Here is a 25,159-nt window from a genome sequence, read left to right as displayed (position 1 = left end):
AGCGAGAGAAAAAGACGAGAGAGAGAGAGAGAGAGAGAGGAGATGGGCTCGCGAGAGGTTTTCCTTTGGGTCTAGGAAACGTCCGGATATGATAATAAGCGAGGCTCGCGCCAACGTTGTACGTCGAGCACGACGTTCGAACCCCTCGGGGCTACGTAACCGGGCTCTCGCATCAACGGAGAGAGAACCAGTCCTCTTCCCTGAAGTCGCTGTCACGACCACCGGGAACGTCTCTGTTCCGCGTGGAACATCTTTTAAATCTCGCTTGCACCGCAAGAGAGAAAGGGAGAGAGAGAGAGAGAGAGAGAGAGAGAGAGAGAGAGAGAGAGAGAGAAAGTCACGCCTCTTAGATCCGTTCCGCACAATATCCACCCAATGTTGGAGAAGAGCGCATATCGCTAAGAGGGTAGGAAGAGATTTTCAGTAAAACCGACTCGCCGCTGATATTATTCTGATGATGATATTATTCTACGTAACGAACACAACGAGCCTTGGGAAACGCGATTGTCGGCGAGGCACGAGAATTTGCGGTCGATAAAATGCGTCGCCGATATATGTAAACTAGCCGGTGAGCGTTAAAAGTACCTACACGTAAGAATACAAATTCCATAATTATTTAGCAACGCGTAACATTTTTCCTCATAATAATTAGCCAAGCAGTGAAAACGACATCGTGTGTAGAGAGAAAGTTGAATAGAAATATATTTACAATGTACAACAAACAATGTTATCGTTATCGCGCCGGATACAAATCCAAAGGAAAGAGCCTCGCTAGCTTCCCGAGCAACGACTTTACGTAAATCGTAAATTAGCACAATAGCGTGAACGAAAGTGGGCGACTGCCACGCTTTGACGAGCGACGTCGTGCCGGGACAATTAAGCAAGAGCAATGAGAGAAGCGCGCGCGGGAAAGAGAGAGAGAAACGATGTAGACGAAGAAAGGCGGTCACGAGCGCGTCTTCACGCGCAGCACCAGTCTTCAATTGCGCAAATATCTCGGGGAGAGCTCCCAATGGAAGGAATTAGCATAATGCCGGGAAGCATTAGGCCGGTGAGCGCAAATTGTGCGGCGGGCATCGGGCTCAAAGAGACCACGGGGTGCAAGATGGAGAGGGGGAACGGAAAAAGAAAGCCATGGATGGTTGTCGGCACGGTAGGTAGGTAGATAGAGGTTGGTAGGCAGGCGAGGAGGCGATGCCCGCGTCGAGGAAAAGTCGCTAGGGTGGTTAGCGAAACGAGAGAATGAATCCGACTGGGATTCGATCTACCGTCAGCTGACAACGGTGCGTCCCGCTTAAACTGTCGCTAATCGTTGCCGGGGATAAATGCGCGATTCTCACTTCTGCCCGATTCGATGTTCACAGATTCGATGTTTATTCGATCTTTTATAAAAATATATGCCAGCGAGCGGACACAGTGATATACATCGCGTTGTACTTATTTCTAGAAATAATTAGCTCGTTTTTTCGATTATATAAAAATATGTGATGCAAATACGCAATGATATTTTATAAATTGTTAGAATCAGCTTTCACTTTAAAATTTTCGGTTATGCCAAATTACTAGAGATGTTCTCCCAGCAAAGATATCTTCTTCGCGAATGACTCGATGTGCACATTCGTTAACGCGTCATATCACAATAGTATAATATTTATATATAATATAATAAATACTAATATATTTAATAAATACTAATATAATTATTAAATTAATATAATAATAAATAATTTAATAAATATTTAATAAATTCAAAATATAAGAGAGAATCGAATTTTAAGACAAGCGCTGATAAGCGCAATTAATTTTGAAAATTTTTATTGAAAAAAATATTTTTTTTAAATTAAAATTAAATCAAATTAAAATTTTTTAAATTTTGATTAAAAAAAGATGTCATCTTGAATCGATGATTCTCTCGATCGTTTCGCGGTCGACATGCAAATCGACTCTTCGCTAACGGCAGACAGGCACGAAAGTCCATCTCATCCGTGAACGTGAAAGTGTTGCGAGAAAAGCAGGCAGGTTATTACAGGTAGTTACAGGTAGTTGGGGGCTCAGATCATCAAGCGCCCCTTCTTTCGCACTTCCTAAAGACCGTTCCTCGATACCGAGAACAGGCACTTCTTTCTTTCCCGTGACACATACAACGGCCGACGTTATGCCTCTCCTTTTCGCAAGCTGCGATAAACTAATTCCTGCGGTTCGGTGCCCAATGTATCGCATCGAGGACAACGGTGTACGTTTTCGCGGTGTAACTGACCTGTCTCGGGGAAACCTTAGTTGCGCCGCGAGAGAACCGCAAACTCCACCTCCCCCCCCCTTCCCTCCCCTCTCCCCCTGTTGAATTCTTTCTTTTTCCGGCGTCGGTCGCCTTAGTAGCATTCGAATGCCGCCCGCGTTGTTGAAAGTGTGCAGCATCCGCCGAGAAGAAACGCTTCTTCGCGGATTAATGCCGCGAGACCGAACGCCGTTTCGCCGAGCTCGAGGAACTGTCAAGATTCACGAGGATACCGATCTCTGTTGAACTAGAAAATAATGACACAAAGTAGTAATAGTAACGAACAGTTGTTGTTATTTGAAAAGAATAGCAATAGAAATCTCTCATTCGCGAAAACTATTGGAGCTTTTCAGCAAGAAACACACTTAAACATAAAATCATATGATTAGCTGTCAAATAGAAAAATTTTAGGAGTCTTTAAAAATTCTTTATTTAATAACCAATCGTGTGACATCTATCTGTGTTTTCTTACTGAAACTTTTCAATATATTACATATTTTAATGTGTAACAATTATATCGTGAAGTTTCTGTAGAAGCATTCTCTAATCGAATGAAAAAATATCCAGCGAATATCCGGATCTTTTCACGATTTGCGAGAGCGTAACGCTCTCGTAAATGTCATCGGGGTCAACGACCCCGCGAAAGTGGCCAACGTCCGCCACTGAATCCATCGAATTTGCAATCGAATTTGTGAGCCAAGCGGCACAAATGTCGCTCGTTTCGCGACGACATCGATCGCCTGAGAATCGAGAAGCTCGCGATCCGCCACTGATGAGGATAACGACGACGGGCGAGAGCGAAAGCGGGGTAGTAAATCTGAATCTCATTGCGCGCGGTCGTTTATTCGCGAGACGCGGGGTAAGGGCAATTATGGGGGCCATGAATATTTATGGAAATCCGCGCACCGTAATCTTTACGAGGCACAACGGCCACGGGGACGCGTCACCCGGACGATCGCGCGATGCTTCACGGTTTACTTTGTCGGCTACGCCGAACTCAATTACCCTAGCGCTCGCACTTGTAATACGTAAGATACGAAGGACGGGACATCTCCCTTTCCCTCTCCGTCCCTTCCCCCTTTCTTCCCCCTTCGCATGAGCGAAGAAGCGATCGATCGCTCGCTTAAGTGGCTACCTCGGCCTGTATACCGACGGCGACTTGCTGACAAAAGGACGCACGATGTCTACGCGCCGTGGCGAATGCGATGTTTCTCCTCCCTATCGTGGCGGAGTTATTCAAGAGGAGATAGGGAGAATTAATTTCAACGCCAGTGAATAGAGAAACGTATTAAAGCTTAATGCCATGCTAGAAATAGGCAGAATCTCAATTCCCGATCTGGAATTTTATCGCTTCATTTCTCATAATACGATGTATATGCTTGATATGTCAAATATTTTGAAATAATTAAGACGCTGAAAATATAAAATAAATAACTGACATTTTGAACAAATGTCAATTATATCGATATAGATATTTTTTTTTTTTTTTTTTAATTAGCTTATTTTAAACAAACAGGATTCTCGTGTTTTTCTCTCTTTCGTTTTAAGCGTCGTATTTAATATTTAAATATATAGTATGTAAAAGATATTTAAAAAAATTATTGTAGCAAGCACAGATAAAACAATCATCTATTAGAGAAAGACTTCCTTTCAATTTTTTTACAAGTTTTATTATACTTTAAGATTTCATTTTATCGTTCACTTATTATACCACGCCTGGTTCTAAAGCGCCCTAATGCAACCATTTATTTCGCCCCATCACGTTAGGGGCCCCGGGCCCTGATTGCAAACAACCGAATGATGGCGTGCGGGACGTCGCTACCGTGGATCATCCCGTCTCGTCATCTCTCTTTCCAAGACACAGATATACACGCGGACGAAGCGGGCTAGTTATCCCCGTCACGTAATCGCGCGCGATAAAGGCCCGCGGGGCCCGACAGAACGGTCCCCGTATTTACGACGGCGCGCTCAGATCTCTTTTAATAGGCCCCGACCCGTTTAATTACTATCCTCGTCCCGTAATATGTAATGAGCGCTACGCCTGCGTACGAGCGCATGCCTCGTCTTACAATTAGAATTAGCAGCATAATTACCCACCGGTCGCGAGTTGGCAGGACGCTTATACACAGTTACACAATTGTTGGAATGAGTATCGGGACGCGTGCATGCGCCGTCGTCCAGCTTTTTAGCAATTTATCTCGGGTGAATTTAATGCTGTTAAAGCAACTCTTAACGATCCCACTCTAACAGATTATAAATTCCGGATTATGGGCTCTGGTCTTTCTCTCCACTCGAGCTCGAGCGGTAAAAAAAATTGTTGATTTACGATCGACATGCATTAGTTCTTGCTGCTGACCAGCGGCATTTCCTGCTCCCGCATTGATTAAATATCTATAATAATCTATTTGCTTTTGTTCAGTGCTCGTTTTCATTGATATCTTAATTTTTATTATCTAGCGATATCACAAAACGATATTGTATTACATATTATTGTTATATTTTTTTTATAATATAATTTTTATTATCTAGCGATATCACAAAACGATATTATATTATATATTATTATTATATTTTTTTTATAATTCAATTAATATTATATTATTACATAATATTATTACAAAATTAAAACAAAAATTAAAAATATTAAAGTACATCTGAACAGAAAATTAAGTAATGAAAATACAAATTATTAGGAGATATTGTAATTATATATATATATATATATATATATATATATATATATATATATATATTCGGAGATCTAAATGACGTTTTCATATCGCGAGATAAATTGTTGAATGTATTACAAGAAAGAGAGAGAGAGAGAGGGAGAGAGACTATCATCTCACCTACGTATATTTCCTTCAATTACTTAACGTAGCGTGATCGCAATGCTATTGTTACGTACGCTTATTCTCTAATTAGCATGACCGTTACGTGACTTGTTTTAGTAATTAGCGTACTATTAGGAGGCCAATCGTTCGCTTTCAGACTCATTCAATAGCAAGTCATTGAGAGCGAAGGCATACATCCTCGCTCTTGACGTAGAATGCGGAAATCTCGATTATTCCTCTCGTAATTATCCCCGTTATTGTTGGTTCAATCATCGACTTGCTTCCTATCTGTAGGCAATTTGTCAAGTTAACGAGATTCTTTATAAGTGAACGATGCGGTTTTCGCAGCAAATATATCTTAGAAATTAAAAGATAGAAAGAGCTCGTAGTGCCTGTTATAAATCGCGGAATCTCCCGCAAAATGAAATTTGCATAAACGCATGACTTTTTTATCGGCCCAAAATAACCGCATGATTAAGGAAATTATATATAAATCAAGATTATATAAAAGAATTAAATAATAAAAAATATATAAAATAAAAAAAAGAGACGATTAAATATTATTATTATTATTCGAGTTAATTCTCATTTCGTCTTTTGAAGATTTTAATAATTTATCTATTAATGATTTATCTATAGCTACTTTATCTAAGAATCTTAATGTATGATTATTCGTAGTTCGCTTCGATCCTATTAAAAACATGACAAAATTTGTTTTCAATAAGAGAAATAAAAGTTTAATCTCATTAAATCTTATAGATATAATTTTATTTGATTCGTTATCAGATTCGCTTCTTTTGTCTCTTTAATATAGGCCTTTTAAATATGTTAGTTTTTAAAGAGCCTCTTCGGCAAGGCATTGTACTCTTCTGGATCGCCGGTTCTATTCGAGCGAGGCGCATACATCATACGCCCGGTCGTTAGAGGTCTCCAGCCTTAACTAACTGCGTTCCTTATCTAAATGGCAATAATAATTGGCTGCGAAGCGTATCCCGTATCGATACCCGCGGCCGACGTGCGGTGCGCACCGCCATGGGAACAATGCGCCGTCTGACTTACGATGTGCTTAGTAGAAGAGCGGTGGAGGCGGCGTTGCAGACGTAACGCGCGAGCGGAGATGATAGGCGCGAGGAATGCGTTTCCGAGACGAAAGAGGGATAATTCGAAATTATCCCGGGGCTTTAATCAGCGATCGCGCCCGTAGCCGCGAGATCTTCCTACGAGTTGCATACCTAAATGTCAGCAGGCACCATCGAAAAGAAACGCCCGGCTTGGTTTTATCAAGTTGTCGGTCGTACTGTATGTAATTAACTCGTTCAGGCCGCATCGCGTTGCAAATATAGCTTAATTCCTCGCTCTTATTAATTACGCGATCGTTTTGACGAGATGCGCTTTACGCCCTCGAAACTATCTTATTTTTATGAGGTAAATAACTTGTTATATCTTTGTCGAAAAATTTAATATTATTGATATTATTAATATATCCTAATTAAATCGAGATTTAATGACATTAAACTCCTATTTCTTATGGAAAAAAAAATTTTGACACATTTTTAATAGGATTAGTAAATTGCAAATAATTATACATTAAAATTCTTAAAAAATATCAATTATTAAAATCTGAAAAACAAGAAATGAGAATTCGAACAAAGACATGGGTCGAATAATAAAAAATAATAAAAAATCGAATAATAACAAAAAAAAAAAATATAATTTATATTTTTTTATGATTTAACTTTCTATCTCAAAAAAAAAAATTTCATGAATCCGAATAAATCATAAATATTCCCAGTGATGAGATAATAGTTAACAAAATAGAGTCCGTGAGGAAAGACCGCCAGATGCAAATTCTACGCGGTTAATAAGAGGGCCCCGGGAGGATTTAATTACGAAGGGAAGAGACAAGCGAACGAATCGAGGCTTCGCGAATCTCAATGAGAATTTTGCTGCTCGTTCGCGCTCGCTGATTACGGGACTCAGGAGCGAGCCGGAGGAAAGTTTAGCGGTTTCTCACAGTCCGGCAAAAAGCGTGATTCCAAAGCGTGCGGTAGAGGCGATTCGCCTCGAGTACAGCCTAATTCAATTGAACTACTCGCAACACCTTCTTCATCCGCCATCGGATTACACCATCGGGGCAGCAGCCGAAAGGATGAGTATTCGCGCCATCGAGAAAGAAATTCGCCTCTTCTCTCGGCGCGAATCGCGTGTAATCGAGATCGTGGATTTGCGATTGCGTAATGAAAATATCTCTCCTTCTCACCTACATGCTTTTTAAGAGTCAACGCGTATTTCTCACCTCAATCTGCTAATGTGCGCTTTACACGACGCCGAGGCGCATTCTTTGAGATTCCAGATAATCGTCAACTAGAAAATTAAATTATGTCAAATAATCCATTCATTTCGAATGAATATTTGAGAAATGGATCACCAAGGAATTTTGATCTCTGATTAATATGAATTAGTATATATTATTAATACATTCATAATGTGTTTTGTATTTATATAATTGCAATAGAGCTAAATGTAATTAAGACTATTTTTTATTCTTATCCTTAATTCTAACTGGTCTTAAATTTTTGAAAATTAATTTAAAGAATTATTTTAGAACATAATTTTTATAATATGCGAATGACAGCTCTCTCTCGAGCTGTCAACTGGAATGACGGCGATAATTTGCACGGAAATAAAGCTCCTTATCTTTCTCTTTCTCACGCTCGCGAATCCACCACTTATGAAAGCACTATCCTACGCTTTTTTTACGGAACGGATAGACGAGAAGAGATCGTCTAGGACGACCGTCGGGGTTCCGGGAAGACGAGTTGAGGGAACTCCTCGGAGCACCATTCTCTCCCCCTTTGTACACGGCGCAGATCTCATCTCAACGAGCGCTCACGTTACTTGTAGAGTGCCAATTCCGGAAAGATTCTAGACGATGATCCCCTAAGCGAACGTCTTCCTCATACGTGACATTTGTTTACCGCTGCGAGAGCGATCTCTCCGCCGTTTGAAACCGACTTTGCTGATCTGAATCAAACATGAGAGGATCGACGCAATTGTTATGCATTGATGGATCAAGTATATCGCGATCTCTTTCATGACGCAAGCATCCGGTACTTTGGGATGCAAAAAAAAAATAAAAATCTATACATTCTCGAAACTTTTTTTTCACAAAAGAAAATATTCTAATATTTTTCTAAAAAAAAATTATTAAAATAAAATTATTTTTAAAAATTATTAAATTATTCTAAAAAAAAATATATATATATATATAAAAGTATAAATAGTATTCTCTAAACCATTGAATTATTTTTATAAAAGGAAGAAGGAGAAAACAAAAGTTCATATTAATATAAAATATGTATTTAAAAATGCGCACAAGTAATGTAAACACCACATGTTCATTTCCCAGACATCGTCTAGTATTACAAGTCGTAGTTTTATGAAATGAGACTCAGCACGCTCGCGGACAGCCAATTAAACGACCGCACGATGGCCGGGGGAACGTGGCCATCATACGCGAATAAATCGCGCGCGTGTCCGTGTTCACGTGCACGCGGGGCCCTTCGCCGCGCGCGTCGCTATCTCGATAATAGAATGATCTATCTACGGTGAAAGAGAGAGAGAGAGAGAGAGAGAGAGAGAGAAGGAGCGGCAACAATGAGTCGGGATATATACCTTCTATTCCGCACGCTATCGCGACCGCAGGTACGCGCGCAGGGCACTTGATCTGGAAGCAAGAAGGTACCTAACCCTAACAAATAACAATACGGTATTGCCCTCACGTAGCCGAGTATCGAGGGACTCGGAATCGGTCATTACGCGCCGCCCGTGGGGTGCTTGGTCTCGCGAGTTAGGGTAAATACGCCAGTGAACGGCCGGTTAAGAATTATTGTCAGATAAGCTAATCTCTTCCAGCTGGAGATATTTCGCACAGAACAACATGACTTGGATATACACAAGCGCTTTAATTTCTTAAATAATTATTGAAAAATGGCCTCTCTCTCTCTCTCTCTCTCGCTTATTTTTAGAAAAATTTACATTACATACACAGGCTGGGCTCAAACGTACCGGCCTTTGAGATTTTATAGGAAATTTAATTTCTGAATAACAAATTTTCTATAAACATCGCGTTTTTATTTCAAAATATCTCTATTATGCTTTTAAATACATGATGTAAGAATAATTTTATAAATTGATTTATGAAACTAAAACTGAAACAAATGTATATTCATTATACACGACACTTAGAAAAGGGTAAATTATTATCGAGTTGTAGAGACTGATATCTGTGAATACAACAATAGTTGCGCGAATATAATAATACATCCATCGTGTTCGCCTCCTCTTCCATTTGCCTTCCCTTTACCCCTTTGATTCGTCATCCCTTTTGTCCCACTGCGTGTGATCCGCGCGGCGCGATTTTCAATAGTTAATGTACCATGGATGAAGCCCCGTTCAATTATTCGCAACGCGATATCATAGCTGTTTATTGTAGTCCGCCAAAGAGCCGAGTCCGCTTTCTCTCCTCCCTCTATCATTCTTTTTTCTTTTTCTCTTTTTTTCTAGAATTTCTATTTTTTTCCATCCTTCTCCGCGCGCGGTCACGATGCCTATTCTTGCTACGCGTTTCCACTCCAACATTACTAAGCATGCAGGAAATCCATTGTCCTTCCCGTGAAACTCCTTTCAGGGAGTCACCAGCGAGGATATGCTAACCGAGGATTTATTCCCGGCTGTCTTCGCTCGTCGACGACGAGAGATAAATTATTCATTCGCGCACGTTATTGTTTACGGAATTGTATATGTTTATGTTGCAAAATATTTTATCCATCTATCGAAGTGTATTATTTCTACGAAACATTTGCTTTGCATTCTTAAAAAGAAAATTCATATTGTACTCGTATCTTTCAAAATATAGAATCGATTTATATTTCCTATCACTCATGATTCCTCTTTTTCTCGTTCTCTCTCATATTTAATAATTATATTATTGATATCGAGAGGCGTTCGTTTCCGATTTGTGTACTGAGTAGAATCCGATCGCACGAATATTCCTGATCGATTAATCGAACGATTGCACGTGGTTTTTCAATTTTAATGCAAATAGAGAAGATTGAATTAATCGCAGGTGATTCAATTTTCCTTCTTTAACTCTATCACATTTATCCAGACGATGATTTGGAAACTAATTGACATTGATGTTATTTAGACGTATCATTAAAGGTTATTTAATCCTGAAAACATGAGAAATGCATTAATGTTGGTGAAAAACATGACGAGAAAAAAAGGAAAGAAAAAGAAATTAAAATTTCCGCGATATTTAGAATTGAGAAGAGATAATATTTCTCCGAAGACATTTCTATACTTTTAATACACGATATGAAAATGATTTTATAAAGTGATTTATAATTTAAAAGCGAAATAAATACATATTCATTATACGCAATATTTAGAAAAGAATAAATTATCATCGATTTGTGAAAACTGATATCTCTATTTAAAAATTAAAGCCTAACTAATAAAAAGTGGTCTTAATTTTATTTGGCTCTATTAAAATTATATGAATAAAAAACATTATTAACATATTAATAATATCTATTAATTCATATTAGTCGGAGATCAAAATTCCTCGCTGATCCATCTCTTTGTTAGATATTCACTCGAAGGAGCAGTGAAGGGCTCATCCAATTGCTTCCTGGTCTCTCGATAACAGCCGCGCGGATAACTCCTCTTGCTCTCCTATCCCGTTCCCCGCGCCTCGGGACGATAATTCCGGATTAACGACAGGACGTCGGTATCGATTGTTTATCGTGTGAAAGAGCGTCCGTGAACGATCGTCCATTACGTCGCCCCGCTACGTTGCACTCCGTGCTGCGGAATAAAGACTCGGAGAACCCTCGATATCTGCCCTCGATAATCTGCCGCTCTTCGCGATGAAGGAGGCCTCTCCTCCGCTTCGGAGATTCGCGGAATACCCGCTTCAAGCCGGTAAAATCTCCCTCATCGGGTGGGATAACGACCGACAGGATGCTGTGTATAGTTTGTGGGCTTTGGAAAACGGTCTGTTTTTCTTTCCTTTTCTTCTCTTCATATTTAATATGAATTTGTATTTAACATTATTTTTTGCGTTTCCAGGATTTAATAACCCTTAATGATACGTCTAAATAGCATCAATGCCAATTAGTAGTTTCCGAATCATCATCTGGATGATTGTGATAGAATTAAAGAAGGAAAAGTGAATTAGCCGCGAAAATGCTTGTTTTTCTATTTGCATTATCATTAAAATTGGAAAGCAACGTGCAATCGTTCGATTAATCGATCAGGAATGTTCGATCGGTTTTTACTCGTTACGCAAACGGAAACGAACATCACTCGATATCAATAATATAGTCATTAAATATGAGAGAGAGAACGAGAAAGAAAAATCATGAACGATAGGAAATATAAATCGATCCTATATTTTTTCAGACAGACGCAATGTATAGAGGGATGGGAAAATTTAGAAGAAGAAATTTAATCGAATCGACGGTTACTAATGAGCAGACGCATAAAAAACGTGGCATATTACGAGTCTAATGTTTGTTATTAAATGAGAACATTCTCATTAATACCATGGTTTTTCCTCCGTCGCTATACTTACCGTCTAATCTCGCGATAATGACGCTTTACTCGTACTCGTAAAAACGGCGAATGCATTAATGAAATGATGTACTGATTGTTTTTGCGTAATTTATCGGATATTCACAATCATACGTCCACTTGCACGTTTTTTTTTTCGAAAAAATGATAAAAATGGATCAAATGTGGAATTTGCAAAGTAATCTAATATTTTTCGTTGTAAAATCTACCTGTAATTAATATCCGTAATAGTTACCATGATTTATAAATAAACGTTTAAGGAAATCGAGGAAAAAAATTTATACCAAAATGTAATGCATTATTATTTTGTATGACTCGGATTCGAATTTTTCGAGTCTGAAAATAATAATAAATGTATATATAAAAATTAGAATTTAATGAAAACATCTTCAATCGAAAAGATCCTGGAAACCGAAACATCGATTGAACCGAAATCGAAATGCTGTCGCGAGCGAAAGGACAAGAATTTAACGAGGAGTATCGCGGGACGATCGGCTACCTTTTCCGATGGGGGTCGAGGTAACGCAGATTAAAAGCGAAGGAGAAGAAGCGACGGAGGAGGCCGTGGCGTGCCTGCCGGGGATAGATGTCTCTCTTGACATCTTTTTCAGAGAAGTCCGTTGAGAGAGAGATGACGGCGGTGGATACTGCGTCATGCGAGCAAGAGGAGGTAAAGCAACTCTTCTTCTACTCGCGTTGTTCATCCATGGCACGATGATGGTTTCTCACAGGTTGTTACACGGACGGCGGCCATGTGTATCACGTGCACACCGACACATCGCAATAACAATAACACACAACGGTGTCCGCAGAGAGAAAGAAAGAGAAAGAGAGAGAGAGAGAGAGAGAGAGAGAGAGAGAAAAGACAGAGAGGAACTCACTCTTCGCGCGAACAGAGTCCTGGAGCTGCCGAGAAGTTTGCGGCGGTCTCGAGGAGTCTGGGCGAGATAGATAAGGGGTTAAGGAGGTTTAGCCGTGAGATCGCGAGGTTCTCGAAATAGTTGTACCATTAACGAAGTCGTCGTCCCGTGCGAAAGCACCAGCGCGGCTTTCACAGCAGACACACTCAGCCCGTGGTATCTCTCGCGGTAATTGAGATAAGTTTCGGTCATTTAGCCGCGAATCTCTTCTTCCTCTCGATTCTCACAACTGGAATATACTTCGTGCCGCGAGTGTTGAGACGCGTATTTCGCTTATCCTAAAATTTTCTATCTCGCATTCGTCCGTCGAGAGAAATTCGTCCATTAAAGCGTCGTGTTATTTCGAAAATCCATCCTTGAGCAAAACGATATAGATCATATTCCTCGCACATTATCAGAAGTAAAGAAGTTTGTAAAAACATTTTCTCACGCAAAATCTAGATATACATGCACTTTGTCACATACAATGTCTTTTGTATATTTTCAAATAAGTGAAACTTATATTTTAAATTTTTTTAAATAATTATTTGCGCGAATGTGAACTAATCAGTTTACGTCGAAATAATATTTCTTATGATTTATGCCGCTATTTTAAATATTCAACGATTCCTATAATAATACGTTTACGCAACAAGGAAGATATTACGATGTCGAGAAAGAGCGGCGATCTGCTGCGAAGGCGGCAACGCACATTCCGACCACGTCTTATCCACCAGCCCCAACTAGATCGTCCAACCCACGCGCGCGTCGGCTTCGAGAAAGTATCAATGAGGAGAACGATTCCTGGAACGATCGCGAGATAGCAGATAAGTTCGAGCCCTGAAGACCTAAACAATGCCGGATATTCGTATCACTTGTGGGATTGTAGATAGCCTCTTCATCTCCACTTCTTCCGCCACCCTGCATTCTCCCTCCCTCCCTCCCTCTCACTGTCTGTCTCTCGCCGCTTTTGCCGCGAGGAGTCGCCGACAAGGCAGTCACCGATCGCAATTTACCGATACGATTCTACCTGCCGCATTGCGCGCCAATTTTCTCTCCTCTGCTCTCTTTCTCCCTCTCTCTCTCTCTCTCTCTCTCTCTTTGCTCTCTTTCTTATTATCTTCGTATTTGAACGTCTCTACATTCTGGTCTAGGCTAGGTTAAAATCTTCGCTTAGGGTAGCCCAGTCGATTTCCACCAGGTGATATGAGGAGATATATCTAACTATTCGTGAATCTACGGATAGTTAGATATATCTCCTAGACCTAGTCTAAGCGTCTTGAGTCTTGGGGAATACTCGCTGGTCGATCAGCTGATCGGTCAATGTGTATCGCGCCGGTTGTAGCCGAGGTACATATCGGCACCGTATGTGCATCGGTAAAATCGATACAAGAGAAGAAGATATCAGGGAGATACGGTTTTCTTTCTCTCTTCCCGCAACTAACCGCGGCTCTATTACTTATTCGCACCGTACTTGTGAGTTGCATCGAGCAACTCACGCCGCGCGAATTAGGATACCGTCTGTCAGAACGAATATGAGATAAGCGGAAAGAAAGATGTTTATTATCCCCGCTGGAAACAGACTCTCTCTTTCTCTTGCTCTCTCTCTCTCTCTTGAGTGTTCATCGAAAAGATAAAATTGACGAAATTTTTAAGACTACTTGAAAAAAATACCTTGAAGCGTATGAATTGTACAATGTACTGTTTTTTTTTTATTAAATTATTATAAAACATTATTTGCATTAGAAAAGAATAGTAGCAAGTTGATCTGACACTATATTTGTCTTGTTATTCAAATATACGAAATATATGAATCCGTCAAATTGCTGTTGTTTCAAGCAAGTAATTTCTCTCAATGATAATTTGTAATAATTATATAAAAACTCCCGATAAATGTCATTATAAATTTTGAACGGGCATTTTGTGATAATTGACATGAGTGCGCATTAAATGTCGTTGCCAAGAGATAAGTAGGACGTTAGAGCCAAGGCAGCATGCGCACTTGTACATGTCGTAATCGACAACATCTGAACGAGAACATCTCGTCACGATCGAAATAATTAATATTCATCGACATCGTCAAGGCATCCACCGGGGCGGTCGTTCTCGTTAGAAATCACTGCGAAACTTCCCCTCGCGTTCCTTCACACGATGCCTCCCGAGAGATGATCGCGAATGTTCGATAAAGTCTCCGTCCGTCGTAGTCCATAATGTCATTTCATCAATTATAATTATTCTCGAAGGCATCGCGAACTGAGAGCGATGTCAATTTCACACTCAAATAGAATTCGACGCAAAAAACACTTGATTTGACAATTATTGTCGTAGATGTATTATTTTTCTTAATTTAATAGTGCTAAAAATGCGACAAGATAAATGCGTAATTAATCTTTTATCTCTTTCCACTGTATTCCACGAACATTTCTTTCGTTTAAAACATGTTAATTTTTCATCTAATAAGATATTTTAAAATATAAAAATATTGAAAATAAGGGAGAAAGAAAGAGAAATGCGCCCGATTTATTGAATAAATTGCAACAAATTCTGCTTTATTTATATTTTATTTTGATTAAAGATTTTCAAAGAAATTTTCTAACGATGGAAATAACGTTCAAACAATAATATTAATTTAAACGAATGAGTCATATTTAAATTTAACTAACAATAAGTTTTATTTACACAAACTTGATTGTCAATGGACTACGTACATCGTGAGTTTCCATTGATAGTCAGAGGAATTGTATCATAGAGGTACGATCTCGAATATAGTTGAACTCATATGTTCCAAAGAAAATAAACGCGTGCGCACGAAAGAGAAAGAAAGAAAGAAAAAGAGAGGTAGAGAGAGAGAGAGAACGTCCTTCCCCCTACGGCATACCGTTGATTATTAATGACCGCGATGGTGGTCGTCGTCGAGAGCGAAAGCGCGTACACCCAGTACCCTCGATCGACGCGATCTTCTCTTATAGCCTATTTACCCTCGCGCTTTGAAACTCCCGGTGGCGTCGGCCACCGGTGACGAGAAAGAGGACGACCTTGCATCGCGAAAATTAGAATCTCGCGAGAGAAAAGAGATCACGGAATGGAAAATTATTCTTCCCTTTTTTGTTCCTAAATCAAATAGAAAAAAAAAACATGTCCTTTAAAAAAATTTCACGCGTGAATTAAATTTACACAATCTGTATATGAATTTTTCAATGCAGTATAAAAAATCCGCGGGTTACACAAAAAAAAAAAAAATCGTCATAGAAAAATTCATAATTCTTTATCAAGTTTCGTAACATTTACAAATTGTTTTATCAATATTTTTAAATATATTTATATCATCATTCCTCGATTAATTAACTTTAGTTATCGCTCTCTCGCGATCTTAATCTTTCACATTAATTATTTCGTTATATATTCCGAGATTAATAATCCCTAACATTAATCGAAAATCATTAAAATTTTAATTAATTTTAATTAATTTCTATAAATATGTCTTTAGAGATAACACTCGATATCTCCTCGATGCTTTGCAGATCCTATCGCATCTAAATAGAAAAATCGGAGCGTAAATATTGTAACGGATTCCCTTTAACGCATGGAGGCGCGTTATCCTCTCCAGATGCGCATTCCTGGTCAAACCGCATCCCGTCCTCTGCCGGCGGAGGATATTCAAGGTGGATGTTTCTTGCGGCGCGTCCCCTCCCTTTTCTTTCATCCCTTTTGCTTTCCTCACCGCGATTATTTCCAACCTGGGGCTCGCTCCGCACTACAAATCTCTCTCTCTCTCTCTCTCTCTCTCTTCCCTGTATACAGTCACGGTTACGCCGTCGCACGCGTACACGCATCGGCGAACCACTGTCGGATCCCGATACGACAGGGCCCCAATGCCCATTACGTTCCCGTTCGTTTATTTTGCGTCTTTACGCGTTACAGATCTTACTATAATGCCCCTTTGTACAGGGAGCGGTCGAGATTCCATTTTCCTTATTACCTGCTTCTTGCACCATTCACGATATACCCGCGTCACGGCCTACTCCATTTCGTCTCTATATCCTTACGACTGAATCAACTCGGTACGATACGTTATGATGTAGATTGAAGGCAGGATTTATCGTTTTCATTTAAACACAAAGATATAGGTTTGTCAAGTAGAATTCCTTCGCTCTTATTCGAATATTAGAAATCCAATATTTGGGACACTTGTTAATTGATTAATTAATATTCCTAACAATTGTGACATCTTTCGATCGACGATACGAGATCAAATGCAAGACAGAGAAAATGATGGGATTTATTTGTTCCAATCGAATAGAAAAATCATATTATATATTATATAAAAGAATGAGAAGATAGAGAAGAAACACAATTCGCTGCTGACCGATTTTCTCTGCCTACCGCGCGCAGACGGCAGGAGAAAATCTGAAAAGGAGTTGGTCGACTCGGAAAGGGAAAGAGGGGAGGGGAGAGGGGGTGAGATGCCAGTTAAGGTCGTAAATCGCATCCCTCGGAATTTATGCGTAATCTACCGGTGACCTACGGCGGGCGGTTTAATGTTGCAGAGTTATGTGTCGGGGAAGGGGGAGAGATGCACACACGCACGATGCATCGTCCGCGCTTGGGTAACGTAAGCGACCTAGCCCAATCTCGACGGCCCACGCCGAGTCACAAAAGAGAGAGAGGAGGAAGGGAGTAGCCTTACGCATTCCCCGGACGAAGGATGCGAAGAGGGAGAGAGAAACTGAGGAAGAAGAAAACGAAAGAGAAGAGGGCGAGGAGGAAGGCCACGGACGGTGTAAGAGTTAGCAGGGCGGTGCGTGGGTCACAATACCCTTAGGGCCTCCTCCTCCTCCTCATCCTCTTCTTCTTCCTTTCCCCTTCCCTCCTCCATCGCCGGGGACCACAGCTTTTTCTTCGTTCGCAGCATCACTCGACCTCTTCTTCGTCCTCGTCGTCATCGCGGTCCTCGTCGTCATTGTCGTCGTCGTCGACTCGTTATGGAAAGCACATACGCGGGATATTGTTGCTCGTATATATATATGGAGAATACCGGGGAAGCGCGCCTTGCTTGTACTATGCAGATGATTCCGCGATATGGGCTATTCATTGTGAGCCATTTAAGAGCTTATTTCGCGGTGGGTACGCGATGCACGTATGTATACGCGTGATATGTTATTATATTGCGTATTGAAAGATCCGGCGAGCACGCACGGTAAGTCGATAGAGAGAAAGAGGCATAAGAATCGATGCACTGGTACGGAATCAGCGTCCTTTTCATACACTCTAATCTACTACCTCGTCAGAAAATTCACAATAACTACGATTTGCCATTTGAACGATGTCAGAGATTGTGCGAGAGAATATAATACTATTATACTTATATACAATAGAGATCGTCAGAATTTTCTTTCAAACGGCACAATAAGATTCAGCTTCTTCCCAAACATATGTTTATCTTTATAGCTTTCATTTATGTCGATTAAGCCCTCATCTGCGTTCCTGATGTGATAATTAATTAAAAAGATATGGGATTCTTGTAAAAATTTAAATGTTATTTATAAGTACATCAACTGGTCATCCATGACGCATCATGTTTATTCGAATAAAAAAAAGTTCAGATAAAATTATATTTCCAATCGATAAGAATTAATGGAAGTAAACTCAAGATATGTCAGATTATAAACGCTCGTTATAAACTTATCCGTATACTTGGAATATCGTGCATCGATATCTTCGCAACATCCTGATTTCATTGAAGAGTAACGCGTAATCGCGCGTCGATTGCGTCAATGGATCCACGAGAGAGATAACATTCCGATAGGCGGCGATATACTTCCTGTATGCAGTTCCCCGAGCGCGTTACGTGTTCGGGCGACGGCTTCGGCGGCCTTCGACGGCGGCGATTACGATCGTCGGCGCGGTCTTTGGTGAGGATACCGATGAATAAACAGGGAGAGTCGTGATAAGCGCCTGGAGCCGTAGCACGCCAGCGCGCATTATGCATACGCGAGCGAGAGTAAATGACGGAGGTGGCAGCGCTGATGATGGTGATGATGCAAAACGCGATGATAATAATAACGACGACGTGGACGTCGTCGGGGAATGAAACGGACACGCGTCTGCCTGCCTGCCTGCCTGCCTGCCTGCTCACATCCTTCACTTCGAGGGGGCGAGTTTTTTCCTGGGGATACCTGGGGCCCGCAAGGCTCCTAATCGCGTAGAAATTTTTCAAGATTCTCCCGGATACTGCATAGATTCTGATTACAATGCCCAAACTTATGTCAATTGCACTTTTGGAAAATTTGCGTTTTCTTTTTTTTAGTTAAAAAATATGCCGGTTATAATTTTTGTGTTAAATATTTAACACATTTATGCGTTGATTTAACATATTGCTGTTATTGCTGTTAGTTGAAATCTAATGTAATTATTAAAATAATTTTCTCGAAAATTAAAAGTCTTAATGTCGAATATTGTGAATGGAATTCGTGTTTTTATTGTCCGATCGAAGATCGGGTCGGTAGAATATTGCACACCCGATTGTACGGAAAGACATTACAGAAAGAGAACGATACGAGATGATCGCGTATACGCCGTTTAAGATGACGCCAATTAAGAGCCTAATACGTTTCCCGTGTCCACTTTGTCCGGGCTATAAATTTCCGCTGGATTGGATAACGGTTGGAAGGGAGCGAGCTATCGGGATCCGCGAAATAAATCATGCTCGGAAAGGTCCGGATGGCGACAGCGAGGTTGCATAGAATGTAATGGCGTTGTACAGAGATAATATACATAGTTCGGAAGGCGCAGAATGTAACGTGCGATTTTTCTGTTTCGGCAGGAGGACTACAGTCAACGCAGACGCTTATCGACACCCAGCGGCAGCCCGAGCCCTCCCAGACCGACCAGACTCTCGAGGTCTACCGGGACTCTCACCAGAGAGGACGAGTCCTTTTGCAAATCCAGCAATACCCTGACCAGGGACAACCAGGCCCAAGAAGCGGAGAGCAAAGGCTGGTTCAAGTCCCTCTCGAGGAAAAATAAGTCCAACGCTACGGTAAACATCGCGCGCTTTTCTCGCTTCTATAAATTTTTTATCTGTTTCTAAAAATTTATATTACAAAAATTGATCCAAAGTTACTGAGAAATTTATTCGTGGAAATGTCATTAATCGATTGGCGATTAATTTTTTTCGTGCAACAACAGTTTAATCTACTTTTTTCGAAAAACTTTCGAAAAAAATTCAATCTTAAAAAGTTGAATAATATATTTAATTTTCTCAAAATTTACAAAAAAAAAATAAATCAGATTTGCATATTGAATTTATGGATTGAAAAATTGCGAAAATCAACTCCACGATTAGATTAAGATTTAAAAAATATTCAATATTTGCGATTTATTATTCAATTAAGGTAAAAGTAAACGATTACGAAAATTTAATGCAATAAGCCAAGTCTAGATAAGCGACAATTTCACCGAGAATCGCCTTATCGAGAGCTTAGTATTATAGCTCATTAATAACAAGATACGAAATATTTCTGTCGACTGACGTCATTCCGAATGTGCCAAGTTTGAACGGAATAATCAAAACCGATTCGAGAAATGAATAAATATCTTTCTCCGAAATTGGCGAATCCAAGTGGGCGAAAAGAATTTTCGTATCCGGTATTGACATCACCGGAAAAAAAAAAAAATGCCGACGATCGGAAACGCGGCAAATCATCCTCCGAGCCTAGGATCTTTTTCGTAGGTATTATCCGATAACGAGGGGACTCTGTGTGTGTCTCTCTCTCTCTCTCTCTCTCTCTCTCTCCTGCGGGATCGTGCCCGTGGTTATCTCGCGCGCACCCAGGCCGGTACGCATTCATCAGTCAGAGAGCGCGGGTCGCTGCGCGGAGGAGCCATTAGGGCAGCGCAACCTCCAATTACCGGTTTGATTAAATGCTTAACTAACTCCGCGCTCTGTGGTTTAATTTAATCGCGAGATTAAGTGCCGATCAGAGGAGGTTGCTTGCCTAGCCCTATAAGCCCGACCATCGTCCGCGCGCCCGCCCGCGCGGGAATAATCTCTGTCAGGTCCCGATTCTCTCCTGCGATCTCTCAGCCGGAGCAGAGGAGATGAGAGGAGAGGAGAGGAGAGGAGGAAAGATGCTCGCTCGCAACTGTAAAGCCGCGCTGGAATACTCGCGCTCGTTCGAGATGATTGCGTGCGTATGAATCTCTCGCCGTGGACGATGATCTATCGGATGAGTCGGCCCGGGGAGAATCATGACTCATGGAAGGCGCCGTGCGATGCAACCCACGGGGGGGGAGGCCGCGATTTTTGCGAACCGCGGGAAGAATACGGCTTTGTACGCGCGATTTTCTGCCGGTCGATCGGGAGACGCGAAGAAGGGGGTTCGGAGTCCGAAAAATTCACGACCGTCAATGAAGAGGCCCAGTTATCTGACTCGTCTCGAACAATTGACAAAGAGGAGAGTCGGGCTTACGTTATCCATCTCGCGTCGTATTCTATTTTCTCCGAAGACACGTTAGTAACTCGAAGCGTCCTTAATCCTTATTCTTAATCTTATTATCCTATAGAAAGGATAATAAGATTATTTCACAGTAGGCATAATAAATTTTCTTATGAATATTTTCTCCATTGAAAGTCGATTCAGATGGTATTTTGTTCAATTTTATTACAAAAAGGTTGTAAAAAATATTTGTGACTTAAAGATTAAAAGACTTAAAAATAACATGGTCTAAAAATACAAAGATTTTTTTTATTTCCAACTTTTAAACTTTTCTTATATATATATATATATATATATATATATATATATATATATATATATAAGTTTTTGAAGATTGATTTTCTCTGAAAAATTAGTTAAACTATAGAAATCAAAGTTAGTCGAGATTGGCAAAACCGTCCTTAAAAGTCGGGAAACTGAAGCCAAGTATGTGCTTAGCGCTATGAAAATTATATATTACCGCGGAATAATATATCATTACGGCGATACGTTTCAATCTATCGCGCTCTCGCAAAAGTCCGTCTTCCGTTCGCGAAATTACAACGTTCGATAAATCGATATTTGGAATAAGCGGGCGTAATTGTTATACGGCAGAAATAATCTGCGCGCGCGGCTATATTTGGTCGAGATCATGAATAATGAAGCGTCGATAACTTTGCAGCCAGTGGATAAAAAGCCGAGAATACCCGAGAGCGAGATCTTGACGACCGGCACCGAGGATGAGGAAGCTTCCTCCGCGCCTGAACGAGTTTCCGTGCAAAAGAATCTCCGCTTCTTCGGCGATACGGATCAGGAGTCCGTCTCGTCCAACAGAGACCGCAGGTAAATGCTATAATACGAACCGCGCATGTACGGCTTTATATGCGCCCGATGAAATATTTTGCACGAAAGTGATTTCAATATTTGTTTTCCAACTGATTAAGTTTATTACTATTATTATATTTGTTATTGTGTATATGTGATTGATATCATAGGCATTATTATTATAAAGAAACATGTTTCCAATTGTCTATTTTGCTATTTATTTTTTGATTACTTTATTAATTCGTTTATTATTATTTTTTAGTCTCTGATTATTGAAATTCCTCTGAGATAATTGTTAATTTGTGTAGAGAATATTTTGTAGAATATTTTTACAAAATATTTCTTACGAAGAAGAAAATATAATGTACACATACACTTGCTAATTGAAAATATAATTTTTGTATTATAATAATAATATATTTCAGAAACAAACGTATTAACGAGCACGCCTGCTCAAGGCGTGATGTCACAAATTCGAACCGCCATAATTTGGGTATCATATCAGCACCGAAGAAACCTCCAAGACTCGCTGAAAGCGCGTTGTCTTCGGGCGAGAGCACAACCGGCGACAGCAGCCAGCAAAGTCAAAACTCTCAGAGATCGCAAAGATCTGTCGTGTATCTTCATGCTGCTACAGGTACAATCTTTATTTATATTTTTCCGCCGAAGATTATTCATTGAGGGTTCGAAAGTGTGCAATAGTCGTTGCACTTGCGTCATAGAAAACATGAAAAATTGTCACTTTTCTTTTCCTCTCTTCGGTTGGCTGTTCAAAGTTATTTAACTAACGAGTTGAATAACGTTCGACAGTGAAAGTACGGAAAATGTCGTCAAGCGTAACCGCACTCTGTAATTGCGATTCGACTCCCGATATATCTGCATTCCAGTCGGCGAAATACCGGGCCCGAACGAGCGACGCCGGGCGGCGAGTCGCGAGGAATTAAATCGACCGTTGCAATCGCACACGAGAACGGTGTCGAGGAGCGTGAGCGTCCTTGCACCGTGGAAGCCGCGACATTACAGGGAACCATTCGAGATCAACTATGATCAGCAACAGCACGCGAAACCGATTGCGACTATGAGACGCAGGCAACGGAGCCGCGAGACCCTCAGTCGTCGAGGAAAGGAAGCTCGGCGCAGCAAGGACAATCTTTCCAAGACGAGTAAATATATAAATATGATTCTATTCTCAAACGAAATGAATAAATGTTTCTATCATTAAATTAAATGTAGAGATAAATCTCTTATGCTTAAAGAAAATAAATATCTCTATTGTTGATAGAAAATCTATAGTGTGGCAATGTATTTCTTTTTTTTATATTTAATTTTTATTAATAAAGATTTGCAAAGAAATGAGTAGTAAATTTCAACAAATAAATAATAAGACTGTTTTAATAGAAGCGAAAGAAAAATATTTTTTATAATAAATTCAATTAATTAGATTATATTAAATTAAAAAAAATTAAATGTAGATTTTTTTGCAAATTTTTCAAATGCTATTTTACAATCTATTAAAAATGATGATCACAGAAAATAAACAATCTCAATTGCAGGTACGATCAACCGCAGTACATTGAAATCGAAGGACAAGCAGAAAGTGGATAGAACCGTCTCCACGGAATCGCTGGCCACAAAATCGCGAAGCTCCAAGCCGGAATTGAGCAGGTCTACGTCCGTACCACGCGATCCGAACAAGAGCGCAGGATGGTTTAAGCTGAAGAGCAAGAAATCACGCGCCTAAATTGGACGGCCATTGATCAATGCTAGTCTCTCGAGTAAACGTAATTCTCGTAATCTCGTAGGCGATTAATAAGCGTCGATATATCCGACGCGCGCTGATTAATAACGACGCGACTTATTGATATAATATATACCGCTCTTATATATACTTTTTAACTTACACGAGCATCGATTGCGATCGCGCGAGTTTCTAATTCTTTAACCGAGTAGCGCATAATTTTGCGATAACAACGTGCAAATTAATTGCTATTAGCATGTTAATCGAATTCGCGAATTTATAGAATTTCTGTGTCGCCCAAGACACGAACTCTTACACGTAACAAAATAAATACTTATCCAAATACAAATAGATATACTTGAGGAAGCTTCGAACCTAAGTTGCTCGTCAAATTAATATTGTTATACTTTGCGCATTAAATAAATATAACGCTTCTTGTAACAAAGAAGATTGCAAAAGAAATATGATTGAATATGTAAGTTCTTGAAGTATAATTGAAGTATAAGTTTAAATACGAATTGTGTATTCTAAAATGAGAATTTTCTCAATATATCAAATGCTACATTATTTTAATAGCCTTCTCTCTGTCAAATTTAACGAATTAAATTTGTTACACAAGATGAGAATGCATTTTTAAGACACATTCACATATTGTGAATTAACATTTCATTGCGTATTAATTTTCGAGTCTTCTTCGAAACTCAAGAAAAAGTACTTTTCTCATTTCATATTTTCATATAATTATGTGTTGCGCATATCATGAGAAATTAACGCGTCATTTCATTCTACCGTGAATCAGAGTGCCATCATCATTTTTTTACATTTCTATAATATAATAACTAGATAAAATTCAAGAGAAAATATTTTTCATATTTTATCGCGACAATCGAGAAAATATAAAACACGGACAGTTATATGTACGACAATAATCATCTTTCTGTGCATAGATCAATCTTGTCTCTGCATGCTTATTGTATATAAATCTGTGTTAATAAGCGTAATTTTTAACCAACTTTTACTAGAACCTATCACGTTTCTACATAAACTCTTGTCGCTATACATGGATCACAGATTACAGTTATATATTATAATACAATTATATTGTTTGCAAATTTGTCATATTTGAAAGATACTTTTTCATTTCCAATAACAATATATAAAGGAATAAAACACGCAGCGCTAAATGTTATCTGTTGTACTGTGATACGCTTTTGCGTGTGGACAAAAAGATAAATTAATTATATATGGCGACATAAATAGTCATCTTGCACCATAGCAATTATTTCATTCCTACCTGGTGCTACTTACATGTGTATGTGTACATACGGATCATTAAACGATTTGCATGTAAATATCATGAATATATATATTAACAATATTGTACGTAATTACCAATAAAATCTATTATATATTAATATAGATGTTATTTTTTTTTTTTTTTGTAAGCATAAGATGCGTTAAACACATAGAAA

General features: G+C 39.6%; 1 protein-coding gene across 1 annotated transcript in view; it reads left to right on the top strand.

The window, feature by feature from the left end:
- LOC126851530 (uncharacterized) overlaps window positions 1-25,104 on the top strand; it is a 110,957-nt gene extending 85,853 nt beyond the window's left edge. The window contains exons 4-8 of the mRNA XM_050595604.1: window positions 19,471-19,686; window positions 21,807-21,967; window positions 22,375-22,586; window positions 22,837-23,112; window positions 23,503-25,104. Coding sequence (XP_050451561.1) covers window positions 19,471-19,686; window positions 21,807-21,967; window positions 22,375-22,586; window positions 22,837-23,112; window positions 23,503-23,690 — 1,053 coding nt within the window. The 3' untranslated portion in view covers window positions 23,691-25,104. The remainder of the gene's footprint in view (window positions 1-19,470; window positions 19,687-21,806; window positions 21,968-22,374; window positions 22,587-22,836; window positions 23,113-23,502) is intronic.
- The last annotated feature ends 55 nt before the right edge of the window (window positions 25,105-25,159 follow it).

The sequence above is a fragment of the Cataglyphis hispanica genome, chromosome 8 (genome assembly GCF_021464435.1).
Source record: "Cataglyphis hispanica isolate Lineage 1 chromosome 8, ULB_Chis1_1.0, whole genome shotgun sequence".
NCBI lineage: Eukaryota > Metazoa > Arthropoda > Insecta > Hymenoptera > Formicidae > Cataglyphis > Cataglyphis hispanica.
Note: the sequence above shows the minus strand (reverse complement) of the source record. Positions and strands in the feature narration are given on the sequence as shown.